Raw genomic sequence first — 15,312 nt, forward strand, 5'->3', positions numbered from 1 at the left:
TTGCCTCTAAACTTAACCCAAACTCTCAACAGGCTTTTCTCCAGTTTCATGCTGGAGCTCTGAGCAATCATACTGCTCTCTTACACACAGTGCAACTCTGCCACATTTTCTTCCCTTCCTGTCCTTCCAGTTTATGCCCATCCATGACAGTGCTCCAGACATATGAGTTACCCCACCAAGTTTCTGTTATTCCAATCACATCATAGTTCCTTGACTGTGCCAGGACTTCCAATTCTTCCTGCTTGTTTCCCAGGCTTCTTGCATTTGTGTACAGGCACCTAAGATAACTAGCCGATTGCCTGAAGCCAAAGTCAATAGCAGTTTTGCTACTGACATCAATGGGGGCAAAAATTCACTCTAAGACTTCTGGGGAAAGCAGTGAAATTGACTTCTCTGCAGAGGACCAGCACAAGGACTGTGTAACACAAGTTGCACTCAAACAACGATTTGAGGGCTTCAGAAGTACATACGCTTTGTGTTGGCCCTCTGCATGGGGTTATATTGTATCCCACACAAGCAGCGGGTACAGATAAATTGTTGGCATATTTATAAACACAGGGGGCACCACAAAACACACACAAACCAATTGACTCTTTTAAACGCATAATCTGTATTTGTGACGATCAGGGTCCAGACACCGCTAGGGGAGAACAAAGGGGTTAGGCCCCAAAAATAAGCAGCTGAACCAACCGATTGCATGCTATATTGTTGTACTGGTGAAGTATATTGAGTGATAAGCTTTCATAAAAGACTTAACATTCTGAATTTTGAGGTCATTATAAGATAAGATATAGATATAAGATGTGGTGGTTATAAATTTATGTGTACAGAGAACAGTGCTTACAAAGGCCGGATCCACCTCACAGCAGGGAGGTGAGTGATCCGACAGGGAGAGGCATCAACTGAGCCAGATGTTCACACAAAACCAGACTCAAGTAATGATTCATGGTAAAACCCAGAAAAAGATACTGATAGGCCATTACAGTTAATGGAAAGACATTGAGACAACTGGGGATTTCCCCACTTTGAATATTTATAGTGACTAAAGCAAAAAACGGCAAGCCCTTTTAAAATGGAAGGGGGTTGACATGAAAGGCACTCAGAAACCAAGGGACACACTCTAGGCGGGAAGCTGTCTATGAAAAGCTGGATCTCTCCCATATCTAGGGGGTATGCTGGGAAATTGTTCAAAGGCAATAGGTAACCTGTATTAGAAAAAAGAAAAGGATTACTTGTGGCACCTTAGAGACTAACCAATTTATTTGAGCATAAGCTTTCATGAGGTACAGCTTACTTCATCGGATGTAAGCTTATGCTCAAATAAATTGGTTAGTCTCTAAGGTGCCACAAGTCCTCCTTTTCTTTTTGCGAATACAGACTAACTCGGCTGTTACTCTGAAACTTTGTATTAGAAAGGGGATTTTATCTAATACAGAAGTGTAAGGCCTGAAGTTGCATTTTTATGTTTATTTACTGTGTAACTTGTATGTGTCTGTCGTCCCTTACCATTTCATCTTGGAATCTGTGGGTGCTCCTATTAAATAAACTGTTTGTTTATTTTTATTCCCAAGCAGGTCTCTTTGTGAGGCATGTGTGCACCAAAGTGAACTGATAACTGGGGGGCTGGTTTCACACCTTCCAAAAGGCTGATAGTTGAGAACTTGGGAAGGACAGATATGGGGAGACTCAGGACTGGAAGGGCTGTTGGCGTCACTATGCAATGAGTAATCATGCTGGTAAAAGCCCGGGTGAGACCTTGTGCGTGTGGGCAGACTACTGGTGTTGGGGCTCTGAGGCATAGCAGCACAGCAGTAAGGCACCCCAAAGTTACAGGGCAGGCGGTGACAGAACTTACTGGTCTGGGTGATCCCCAAAACATCACAGTATGCAAACTGGGTAACTGTGCACCCAGCTGTGCTCATATTTAGCCCAACTGCCCGCACAAAAGCCTCCTTCTTCGGGCACTTGAAGTTTTTGCAGGAGCTGTGGCATTAACTGACATTTTTGGGATACTCCCTTCGTTCCCATGTTTAAAAATCAGTCAGTTTAGAGCAAAGCATCTGCTTTCTATTAATGAAACACAGAAGATGTCCTTTTAATAAGTAGTATTGTCTAAATTACACGTTTTTCAAAAGGACCAGCATGTTTTTAAGACTATTATCCAATATATTTTCTTCTCTATATAGATTTACTTAAGCTGTGTGAATGACTGATTTTTCAGTTCACTGACCTTTCTGAAAAAGAAAAGAAAAAAACTGTTTTAGGTCAACCCAAAATGAAAATTTTTCAAAATTTTCAGTGAATCCAAAAGTTGGAAAAAATTGTTTTGGGTCAATTGAAAGATTTCATTCAATCCAAAATAAAATGTTTTGTTTTATTTGAGCTTTTTTGCATATTTTTTTAAATAAAATTGATGTAAATTTCAAAATGAAAAGTCATTTTGAATCAAAATTCTGAAATGTTTTATACAGAAAATGTCAAAACAAAATGTTTCAACATTTTTATGACTCTCATTAGACTGAGCAAGTATTAACCAGAGATGAGAACCCTAGGTGCTTAGTATTTTTATATTTATATATTAAAGCTACATCTCTTCTATTTCAGAAGTAGTCCAGTAACACAAATACTGAGTGCATAAGAAGTGGCAAACTGCCATACACCAAAGAACTTACTTGCCAACATCTAAATTCTGCATGTGTGTCCCGTTTGCCAACTTCCAGCCTTCTGGTGTGAGCTGATCTAATCCCCTCTCAGAAATTTGTGCTTCTTGGTGAATTAGTTGTTTCCTCTTGAACAAAAACCATTTAAGCACCAAATGGCGCTAAAGGGATTCTTCTTAGGAACCTAAAAAGCAGAGTATTTCCTCTTCTTTAGATTACGACGTTAGAAATTACACCTTCCCATTTGTTCTGTTTCTAACAAGTTTCAATCGGACTTCAGATGTGAGAGAGGCAGTGTTAGCCAAGAGAGAGAAAAGAGGGTAGCATGATGGGAATTAAAGTTCAAAGAGGAAGTTATTCATTTACATGGGAAGGGTCAGAAACCTTTTTAGCTGTAGGAAATTACACATGCAGCAAGCTTGTGTAGTGGTTTTGTACTATTCTCTTTATGAATCCAGAATTTTTCAATGTTTGCAATTTGAACTTTTCTTTGCATACTATCAATATACAGAAGCAATTATCACATAAGCACCAAGATATATGTGAATGACAGAAGTTAGAGATGGAAAAGATACTGAAAACATGGTGTCATGTTCAGGGCTAGCTGTAACTTTCACCTCTCCCTGATCCTCAGGGTGCACCCTCCTCCCCCATCCTCAGGTGTTAGAGGTGTTGCCTTCATCTGTCCTGGGGCAGAGCCAGTTTGCAGGAAATTTTCAACATTGCAAAATTTGTTTTCAGTCTGAATTGGACTCTAAACAAATATTTTTGAAATTTCCCACGAATTAGAATCAGACACAAACAGGAGACAAGAAGATAAATTGTTTCCATCAGTGCTAAGCAGGAGCTTCCCTTACTAGTTTTAAAAATAAAATAATTTCAAAGTATTTTCTTCCCTATGGAAATGTTCTTCAAAATTGACATTCTTCCCTAAACATTTCAATTTTGACAAAAATGGCATTCTTCACTGAAAAAAACTAACAATTCCTGACTAGCTTTGGGTGGAATCCTATGGTTCACCCGCCCTCAGACTTGGTCCCAGGGTACCAGCTGTGATTATTCAGTAGACCTGACTAGGTTCATGCCCTGCAAATCTGCCCTTCGGGAGCAGTGACCAGCAGTGAATACAGTGACCCTTTTTCCAAAACAAAGTATTGTTTAGTCACAACAGTGGGAACTCAGCATACCAAGAAAACATGGTTTTCAACACAATAAAAGGTTAACACATATATCTGTTTTACCTACAGTTTAGATAGGCCTAACTTATCCCAGAGTCCCAGTCTCTGTGGAATGGGGGTCAGCCTGCTTCCCAGCACTCTCTCTACCTCTCTCTCGCCCATTCTTTAGGGACTGTGTTCTTACACACTCCAAAAGTTCTTAGTTCCAGTTTCCCACCTCGATCTTATTCCCCACCTTTCCCAAGGAGGTTACAAGCCAGCTGATTAAACTAGACAGAGGTGAAATTTCTCAGTGAATGACACCTACATTGTCCCTGTATGTACCAGTAAACAGGACTATCTGAAGTAACTGTATCAGAGGGGTAGCCGTGTTAGTCTGGATCTGTAAAAGCGACAAAGAGTCCTGTGGCACCTTATAGACTAACAGATGTATTGGAGCATAAGTTTTCGTAGGTGAATACCCACTTCGTCGGATGCATCTGACCAAGTGGGTCTTCACCCACTTGCTCCAACACGTCTGTTAGTCTGTAAGGTGCCACGGGACTCTCTGCCGCTGAAGTAACTGTGCACCTTCCTGCACATGTGCTGTTAACTCCTGTTGGAATTAATCCTGTGTAATCATACAGCAAACAGCACAAAGTAATCAGACGTGCAAATGGAACATATAATATTCATAAAATATTACAGGCTGCTCCTACATCCTCTACACACGGAATGTACAATTTCTTTTATTAAGAAATAGTTTTCATATACAAAAACATCACATTTGCTATACAAATATTGTCTGGTATGTCACATTAAAATGGTGAGTGTACACTTGGGGTTTGGATCATCTGAATTATACAGCATTTCTGAACTCCAGGAAGCTGAATAAACGGCAAGTCCCACGTCTTAACATTTGTGCATAAACTCATGCCTTAAATGTAGCCACAAATACGAAGTCACTTCAGGCTGACAGTTCGGCCAATACATGTACACTATGAATAGGGGTCCCTGAGATCTGAGAACATTTATTTCTGAAAATGTTGCACAGACACATGCCCAACTCTTTCAATGAACTCCACCTGGGCTGCACCCAAACGGAGCCTCACTGAGGTCACCACAATAGTTTGGGGATCTGCCCATAGAAAAGGAGTACTTGTGGCACCTTAGAGACTAACCAATTTATTTGAGCATAAGCTTTTGTGAGCTACAGCTCACTTCATGCATCCGACGAAGTGAGCTGTAGCTCACGAAAGCTTATTCTCAAATAAATTGGTTAGTCTCTAAGGTGCCACAAGTACTCCTTTTCTTTTTGCGAATACAGACTAACACGGCTGTTACTCTGAAACCTGCCCATAGAAAGTTCACTGCAAGATCAGGACTATCAAGGTTAACTGTCCACAGCAGTAGGATCAACAGTAGTATCCATGCAGATCTCTTAAAACACTGGAACATGAAGATAGTGCTGTGCTGGAAGGTGTTAATGGCTGCTGCCAAACAGGTCTCTAATCTATAGAGTAGGCAATCACACACTTTGTTAAAAGTGATGGATGTGCTAGCCAACTTCTTTTAGGCTAAATGGAAGGAGCAATTAACCCCCTTTTACGGAGTAAAATAACTGGAGACAATAGAAGCCGAGGCAGTTGGCCACATGGAAACACCCGAGTAGGTCTAAGCCATGTGAACATAGCGTTTAAGGCCAGAAGGGACCAACATATAGCCTGACTTCTTGTACATCGCAGTCCACCACCACCACCCACCCACTACACCCAACAACTGAAATTAGACCACAGGAGACTATGAGATGCCACAGGCAGAGCACAGGAGGGAATGTGGTGCAACAGTGCCTGAGACCCTAATGGCAGGGAAATGATTACATGACAATCAGTGGCGTAGTGGAGCTGGAATGCTGTTCTGATATTATCAACTATGCACCATGCACGCTGCCCCTCAACCCCTGCTCCACCCTCCACAGCATACTCCTCCCCCCCCTCCATCTCCCCGACCTGACCCTCCTCACTCCATAGAGCTTGGGTTAGGGCCACATCCAGCCGCATGCACGTGGGGCAGGATTAGCGAATGGCAGGGGAGGGCAGGGTCAGTGAACCAGGCTGGTGGAGATCTCCGGCATTCTGGTACCTTCTCACTTTAAGACTGCACCTCTGCCGATAATCCAAGCAAGTGACCCACACCCCATGCTGCAGAGGAGGGCAAAAAAAAAAATCCAAACAAACCCAAGACCACTGCCAATTTGACTTGGGGGAAAATTCCTTCCCAACACCAAACAGGGCGATCTGTTAGACCCTGAGCATGTGAACAAGAACCAGCTAGATAATCTTGAGAAAGAAAATGCTCTATGCAGAATGCTGGCCCACTTTGTCCAGTGTCCCATCTCTACCCATGGCCATTTCTGATGCATCACAAGAAGACAAACAAAAATATCCCCCATGAGTACATGGGGGTGGGGAATCACTTCCTAATCCATGCAGATGGTCTGAGGTGTTTCCCTGATTGGACTGATTTGATACGCAAGGGCTAGCTGACTGCTTGGCAAACAGTGTGTGTGTGTGTGTGCGCGTGAGGAAAAAGGCAAGAGAAGCAGTTGTGAGGGTGGCTCTGAGAGACAGACTTTTGGGGGCACATGACTCACTGGAAATGGAGGCTTGGAAATTATGAGCAAGGAAATTGCCTGCTGTTGTTTGTTTCTATTGTTTTCAGGGAAAATAGACTGTGTTCGTTCTTAGTAAGTACACAGGATTGAACCAAAGGCATACCTGATTATGTCACCAGTTTCTCCTCTTAACAGAGTCAACCATGTGAGCCCCCGAATACTGGCCACCTGCTTGGGCCAAAGGGGCAACGATATTCACCGTAGACGGAAATTGTAATCAAACACATTTCTATCTCTATATTGTTAGTAATACCTTAGGCTTATGTTATGTTAGAGTTACTAATAGAGCCAAACCTGACATACTTTTAAAAACTGAATTTACGTTCATGATTATTGTGGCATACCTTCTAGTTCTCTTATTTTGGACAATGAAAATGGTTTCTCTCCAGGGCCTCCTCTGTCCGAGTTCTGTGTAACCCAAAGAGAGACATTCCCATCCTCTTTATATCCTCTTTGGTGCAAAATGGACCTACAAGGCTTTCCTGAATGATGATATAGAGGTTAGTTCCTGAGTCTAGTCTAGCTCCACACAAGAGCCCCAAATGCCTATACAGTATCTTAGAGTCTGTCACACTGTTACCTGCCCCACTGGGCATTTTATTGGCATTGTCCTGGCTATTTACTTTGCATCACCTGCATAAAGCTAATAAAATGGCACCATAAAAATCTTAAATGATGGTGTGTAATGTCAGTTGAAATGATGATGTCAGGTCTCAGCCTACCAATTTTCTGGAAAAATAATAGACTCTTTCACCTTGTTCTGTAGTCTGTGGAAGATCCTTCCGTGGCTCATGAAAAGCTAAAGCCCCTGGCATCACAGAATCATAGAATATCAGGGTTGGAAGGGACCTCAGGAGGTCATCTAGTCCAATCCCCTGCTCAAAGCAGGGCCAACCCCAACTAAATCATCCTAGCCAGGGCTTTCTCAAGCCAGACCTTAAAAACTTCTAAGGAAGGAGATTCCACCACCTCCCTAGGTAATGCATTCCAGTGTTTCACCACCCTCCTAGGGAAAAAGTTTTTCCTAATATCCAACCTAAACCTCCCCCACTGCAACTTGAGACCATTACTCCTCGTTCTGTCGTCTGCTACCAATGAGAACAGTCTAGATCCATCCTCTTTGGAACCACCTTTCAGGTAGTTGAAAGCAGCTATCAAATCCCCCCTCATTCTTCTCGTCCGCAGACTAAACAATCCCAGTTCCCTCAGCCTCTCCTCATAAGTCATGTGTTCCAGTTCCCTAATCATTTTTAGGACGTTTTTCAATTTTTCCACATCCTTCTTGTAGTGTGGGGCCCAAAACTGGACACAGTACTCTAGATGAGGCCTCACCAATGTCGAATAGAGGGGAACGATCATGTCTCTCGATCCGCTGGCAATGTCCCTACTTATACATCCCAAAATGCCATTGGCCTTCTTGGCAACAACGGCACACTGTTGACTCATATCCAGCTTCTCGTCCACTGTCACCCCTAGGTCCTTTTCTGCAGAACTGCTGCCTAGCCATTCGGTCCCTGGTCTGTAGCTGTGCATGTGATTCTTCCGTCCTAAGTGAAGGACTCTGCACTTGTCTTTGTTGAACCTCATCAGATTTCTTTTGGCCCAATCCTCCAATTTGTCTAGGGCCCTCTGTATCCTATCCCTACCCTCCAGCATATCTACCTCTCCTCCCAGTTTAGTGTCATCTGCAGACTTGCTGAGGGTGCAATCCACACCATCCTCCAGATCATTAATGAAGATATTGAACAAAACCGGTCCAAGGACCGACCCTTGGGGCACTCCACTTGACACCGGCTGCCATCTAGACATGGAGCCATTGATCACTACCCGTTGAGCCCGACAATCTAGCCAACTTTCTACCCACCTTGTAGTGCATCCATCCAGCCCATACTTCTTTAACTTGCTGGCAAGAATACTTTGGGAGACCGTGTCAAAAGCTTTGCTAAAGTCAAGGAACAACACGTCCACTGCTTTCCCCTCATCCACAGAGCCAGTTATCTCATCATAGAAGGCAATTAGATTAGTCAGGCATGACTTGCCCTTGGTGAATCCATGCTGACTGTTCCTGATCACTTTCCTCTCGCGTAAGTGCTTCAGGATTGATTCCTTGAGGACCTGCTCCATGATTTTTCCAGGGACTGAGGTGAGGCTGACTGGCCTGTAGTTCCCAGGATCCTCCTTCTTTCCTTTTTTAAAGATGGGCACTACTTTTTCCAGTCGTCCAGGACCTCCCCCGATCGCCATGAGTTTTCAAAGATAATGGCCAATGGCTCTGCAATCACATCCGCTAACTCCTTTAGCACTCTCGGATGCAGTGCATCCAGCCCCGTGTACTTGTGCTCGTCCAGCTTTTCTAAATAGTCGCGAACTACTTCTTTCCCCACAGAGGGCTGGTCACCAGTGCAGTAGTCTGGGAGCTGACCTTGTTTGTGAAGACAGAGGCAGAAAAAGCATTGAGTACATTAGCTTTTCCCATATCCGCTGTCACTAGGTTGCCCACCTCATTCAGTAAGGGGCCCACGCTTTCCTTGACTTTCTTCTTGTTGCTAACGTACCTGAAGAAACCTTTCTTGTTACTCTTAACATCTCTTGCTAGCTGCAACTCCAAGTGTGATTTGGCTTTCCTGATTTTCCGCCTGTATGCCCGAGCAATATTTTTATACTCCTCCCTGGTCATTTGTCCAATCTTCCACTTCTTGTAAGCTTCTTTTTTGTGTTTAAGATCAGTAAGGATTTCACTGTTAAGCCAAGTGGTAGAACTAACAGAAGGGTAGGTGGTGAGGCGGAGCCAGTGCCCCCCAGCACCCTTAATGTATGTGTGGCACCTTTTCAAGCCAATAGGTATAACTGAAGGTGGCACCACCAATGACCCATTGCCCCCTCTACCCACTCCTCATAACATGACTCTGTTACAACCTAGCATTTTTTTCTACCATTATTTCAGAGAAAATCTTTGAATTACTCCAGGGTGGCGCAGCAAGCTGCTGTGTGCCCCTACGCGACATTTCAATCATTAGTTAAAAACTGGGAGAGGGGATATAAGAATACAAATTATTGGGCCATAGCAGATGAGACCATGTTTCTTCCTGTTTCTTTTCACTAATGCTTCTCTATCCCTAAAGAAAGAAACAGGGATGCTCTCATTTCTACCTAGTGATATTGTAAGATTCACAAACATGTAAATAATATTGTTTATTAGTCAATGCTGTCAAATATTACTTTTGCCTGAATCGGTAATGAACTGTAAAGTAAGAAGACAGTTCTTCAATGGCAGACTGTAGTTACATAAGTATAAAACACTGGTATAGTTTGATACAGTAACTCATGACTATTTATTTCATATGAAAAATATTATACAGTTAACATTATACCATATTATACAATTGATATAGCAAAACAAAGCTAAATATTGAAAAGCCTCGTGCACCTCTCATACCTCTGCATTTAGGCACAACATTATGTTTTCAGGTTTCAGAGCAGCAGCCATGTTAGTCTGTATCTGCAAAAAGAACAGGAGGACTTGTGGCACCTTAGAGACTAACAAATGTATTTGAGCGTAGGCTTTACTGAGCTCCAGCAGATGCATCCGATGAAGTGAGCTGTAGCTCACGAAAGCTTATGCTCTAATACATTTGTTAGTCTCTAAGGTGCCACAAGTCCTCCTTTCCTATTATGTTTTCAAGCTCCCATGGAATGATGTAGTTGTTATCGTGACAGTGCCAAATCCATGTCTGAAGTACTGCACAATTAATCCAGCACTACTCGTAAATGAGTGAAGAGTGGCAGAGCCATAAGTCTAGACATGCAGATGTTGAAAAATCTATGTGGGCAAGTGCCACTGTTGTTGTGAAACTCTAGACAAACAAAATCACGACAGAGTGTGACTACGTTCTCTAACACAGTAGGAATAATTTGATTAATTCAGAATAGTTCAGAGGTGCCTTTATTAGCAGTTTCTGTTAGCACAATTGGCTGTATGTGCACATATGACACAAAAATGCAACTTAGGGCTCAATAATATCAAAAACTCATGATCTATATCTGACTTGTTTCTGAGAAAAACATCACATACCACAACCTTGCAAGCAACATGCCCTTACTGAACACAACATGCCTTCTGAAATGCTATTCCAAGAGGAATATTACCATCTGAGTTGTCCTCTTGATTTATAGCTGCAATTGCAAGCTCTGCATGAATTCCTTATGCTAATGATAATGACCTTAGCATAAAAGGCACATGACTTAGCAATGCGTGGAAGCAAACTAAAACTTCTAGCAAGAAATCTTTGAGTCATACAAAAACTGTGTAAGCAAGGAATGTCTGGGATGGTTCTACTAAGATGTCTATGCAGACAGCTTGATCTTCACCCATTTCATGCTTGTTACGGTTAAAAATATATGGCAATTGACTGCAACAATGGGACGTCCAATGAATAAACGTGATAGCCAGGTATTGTGATTCTTGAATCATCTTTACATTATGCAGCTCTTTTTACATATGCTTAAATAGAAGCACTAACTTCTTCTCAACTGTATTTTTAGAAGAGCAGCACTCTGTTATTTTTCACAGCTGCTTTCTCTCAAATACTAACACAACTTGCTATCAATTGTTTGTACAGAGCACACTACTGTTTAAAGAAACAATTGAATCCTGCAGGCCCAGCTGTGTGTTGGGGCAGAGTGAAGGTGCACCAACCTAATGAAGGGTCTAGGAGACATGCTCTAGCAGCTCCCCAGAGTGCACAGGTGCTGACGGACCCTTTGGGATTAGCCACTATGTGGATTGGTATGGCAGAGTCTGTCCTCGCTTTCTCCTGATTCCTCTGGGGTGCTTAGACTGGAGCAAAACTTGTTCTCACTCCTTCCAAACTGTCCTAAGTGGGGGTAAGAGGCTCCTAACAATCTTTTCCCTCATGCAACCATTGTTTCTGGGAGCTGGATACAATCTGTTCCTAAATCTTTACATAAGCTTTTAAATAAGGTATCAGTTTTGCACTCGTGTACTGCATGTCCATAAAGATATAACATGCTTTACAACAGAAAATATGTTAGATGAAAAAATCTGGAAAAAACCATTCCCAAAGGGGAATGATGCATTAATTTTTTGCCTGATTTTCAAGGTCTTTTCTATGCTCAAAGTTGAGGACATTGCAAATGATCGGCCTCTATACAAATCTTTACGACACCAGGATTCATGACTGTACACCACAGGTCATTCTCTTCAGATCCAGTTGCCTTGATCTCTTTTCTTTTCTTTGCTATATGGTAATCAATGTTATTTTCTTCAGCTTCCCTGTGCCTCACTAGAACTGTTTTTGTTGTTGGTTTTCCATAACTTGCAACTGAATGTATTGCTAGTGAAAGGTGTGTTAGACTAATGCCCTGAAGACTAGAGGCCTCAGTTTATTAGTACAACAGAAACCACAGGCTATCATATTGTCAGCATCTCCACAATACCTTGCCAATGTGTCTAAACCCTGATCTGAGGGACCACTTCTTGGTGAGAGGTTGATGCTTGGTCCATGGCTACTCACCCCGTGGCCTCTCTACAAAGACTGCTGTAAGAGGAGCTAATTAGTGCTCATTGTGATAGTCTTTTTATGATAGACACTACTCCACTAGAAAATGGACTCAGCCCATCAACTTAGCAACTTTCTCAGATGCTAACCACTATCCTGTGCCACCAATCTGAATTAGTTCCTGACGGTTGGCCTAGAGGTGAAAGAGGTCTATATCCCATTATTAGTCTAATGAGCTATGCAGTGCCCTTAGTAGCAGAGTCTCTGCATATTACCACGAGTAATAATGATGTCACTTTCTCCAGCAGTTTCAGTTAATCTCTTTCATATTTTGGTTTCCATTTACAAGTAACCTATAATGTTCCCTTGTGAAAATGTCTCATAGAAGAATAAAGACTCCCTCCCAGGCACAACACAAACTACACTCTTTATGTAACTGCACAGTACAAGTATTTGACGTGTCCATGAGAATAATACTTGATTATGCATATTTAAAATATCATCATCGTATTATGTTGTCTTGGCAAAGAAAACACACAGGGCCTGATCCTCACCTGAAAATCTGTCCCATAATTGATACAGTCTTAAATTTAGGATTCCTTAAAGGTGAAACAAAAAGGAAAAAAAATCGGGGAGGGAGGTGTAGTGCAATTTCATCTCCATGATGTATAAGGAGTATCCTGAAGTCCCCCTTATGTTTCTTTTTCAAAATTTGTTTTTGTTGTTGCTTGGTGATTATAAGAGAGGGTTACTCATCCTGTGCAGTAACTGAGAGTCTTCGAGCTGTGCCCCCCTGTGGGTGCTCCACTCCAGATGCAGTATCATCCCTGCACCTGGGATCAGAGATCTTTAGTAGTAGTGCTCATTGGGCTGCACCTGTGCTCCTTGGCATTTCACGCCATGAGCAGTATCTATATATAGTGCTGTGCGATCCAGCCACCTTCAATTCCTTCTCTACGGCAGAGTCAATGTTTGAACTCCAAAGTAGAGGGGAAGGAGGGCAGGTAGTGGAGCACCCCTAGGGACACACAGCTCGAAGAACCTCAGTTACTGCACAGGGTGAGTAACCCTCTCTTCTTCTTCGAGTACTGTCCCTATGGGGGCTCCACTGTAGGTGACTGTAGAGCAGTGCCCCTAGTTGGAAAGTTGGGGCTTCGAAGTGATCTCTACTGAGGAGGATAGGACCATACGTCCTAGTAGGGTATCTGATGCCGCATCGTGGGTGATGGTGTAATGTTGACTGAAGGTGTCTGTGGACGTCCAGGTGCCTGCCTTACAAATGTCCGTAGTCAGCACGTTATTCAGAAAAGCTATTGAAGTAGAGAGCAATTGAGCTGAGTGCATGCAGTTGCCAAATGGGGGCTACAGTTTATGATGTTGCTAGTGGATGCACTCCAAGATTCATTTAGAAAGATGAAGTTTGGATACAGCTGAACCCTTTGATCTTTCGACGATAGAAAGGAATAAACGTGGTGACTGAACAATTTGTTCTATCAAGGTAGAATGTGCCCATCTGACATCTAAGGTGTGTAGTGTGATCTCGTGTTGTTTGCCATGAGGCTTGGGGAAGAAGGAGGGAAGGTGGATAGGTTGGTTTAGATGGAAAGAGGAGGGTACATTGGGTAAGAACTTCAGGTAAGGTTGTAACGTGACCTAGTCCTTATAGAAGATAGTATACACGGGTACGCCATCAGGGCACCTATTTCTCCTATACATCGGGCGGATGTAATGGCTATGAGAAATGCAGTTTTCATTGATAGATGCGTTTAGGAGCAGGTTGGCATAGGTTCAAATGGGGAGCTGGTGAGACAGCATAGGACTAAGCTGAGATTCCAAGGTGGGGTGGTATCTCGTACCTCATGATAAAAGCTTTGGAGGCCCTTAAGGAATCTTTTTGTCATTGCATGGGTAAATACTGACTGAGCCTCTATCTTGAAGTGGAATGCAGTAATGGCAGCCAGATGTACACAAATGGATCTTATGGACAGCCCCGATCTCTTGAGTTCTAGGATATAGTCTAGAATGAGTGATAAAGGAGTGGTAGTTGATGAGATATATTTGGTGTCGCACCAAGTCTGGAATGTCTTTCATTTTTGGAGGTAAGTATAGCATATTGTCGAATGTCTGCTATTTAAGAGAATCTCCTTTACTCATCCGAACAGGTCATCTCCAGGTCCTGGAACCATGAAAGGAACCAAGCCTTCAGATAGAGAAGTTACAGATTCAGATGGAGAATCTAGTCTGCTTCCTGGGAGAGGAGGTGTGGGGTCAAGTTCAGGGTGATTGGTGGACAGCACTCAAAGTTGTTGAGCGGATTGGTACTGATTTTGATATTTTTGATCTGCCTCTCTCAGTCCTGAGTGATGGCTTAGCATAGGCACCAACTCTGTGGGTGCTCGGGGACTCAAGCACCAACAGAAAAAAAATAGTGGGTGCTCAGCACCCACCAGCCACAGCTGTTCAGCAGTGCCCCCAATCAGCTCTTGGGCAGCGCCTCCAATCAGCTGTTTGGAGAGGTGCCATCAAACAGCTGTTCGGGGAGCTGCCTCTATCAGCTGTTTGGCAGCTGCAGGAAGTGCTTTGAGGAGAGTGGATAGCAGTGACTGGTGGGCGGGTAGGGGCCTCAGGGGAGGGGGCTGGAGCGGGGTCGGGAAGAGGCAGAGACAGGGCAGGGCCTCAGGGGAAGGGGCAGAGTAGGGGTGGGGCCTCGGAGGGTGGAGCATCCCCAGGAAAAAATAAAAGTCAGCGCCTATGCAGCTTAGGGTCCTCAGACCTCTTACCAGTACTGGTACTGGACGTATCCAGATGATCACAGGATTCAGGTCTTACCCTGGAAGATATTGAGGCTACTGACTTCATGGGGGATGCCCTTTTCTGAGGTGGTTCCTTGGTTGGTTAGCTTGTTTCTTCTCGTCTTGGATGGAGACAGCAGATTTTCTTTTTGTGGTGTTCGGTGAATGGGGGTCAGTAGATGACCATGCCGATGGTGAGTGATATTGGGGCCAGGATCAGAGGCTTGCCGCAAGGAGCTCTCCATCATTAAAAGTTTTAGTCTCAGTGTTTCCGAGAAACCTACGCTAATCTAAGAATAATGGGGAGGAAAGAGCCAAAGGAAAAATAACATTTTTAAGTGGTAAAGGGAAGAAAATTGTAAAGGAAACAACTACTAACTAAGAACTAGCAATGAAAGCACTAATACTACGAAGGGCACTAAAGATGTATGCAGGACTCTGCTAAGGATTCCATCCCAAACCATGGGCAACTGAGAAGAAACTGAGGGTGGTTGGACTGCATAACACTAT

General features: G+C 43.2%; 1 protein-coding gene across 5 annotated transcripts in view; it reads right to left on the reverse strand.

Annotated features, from left to right (window-relative positions):
- OXR1 (oxidation resistance 1) overlaps positions 1-15,312 on the reverse strand; it is a 467,833-nt gene that overhangs the window by 202,302 nt on the left and 250,219 nt on the right. The window contains exon 1 of one of the 5 annotated variants that reach the window (XM_084620226.1): positions 2,673-2,932. The exons of the other annotated variants lie outside the window; for them this stretch is intronic. Within the exon in view, the coding sequence (XP_084476352.1) occupies positions 2,673-2,682 (10 nt within the window). The 5' untranslated portion in view covers positions 2,683-2,932. Of the gene's footprint in view, positions 1-2,672; positions 2,933-15,312 lie in introns of those variants that run through there. 5 annotated transcript variants of the gene reach the window in all.

Source organism: Lepidochelys olivacea (assembly GCF_965140295.1).
Source record: "Lepidochelys olivacea isolate rLepOli2 genome assembly, chromosome: 2".
Lineage (NCBI taxonomy): Eukaryota > Metazoa > Chordata > Testudines > Cheloniidae > Lepidochelys > Lepidochelys olivacea.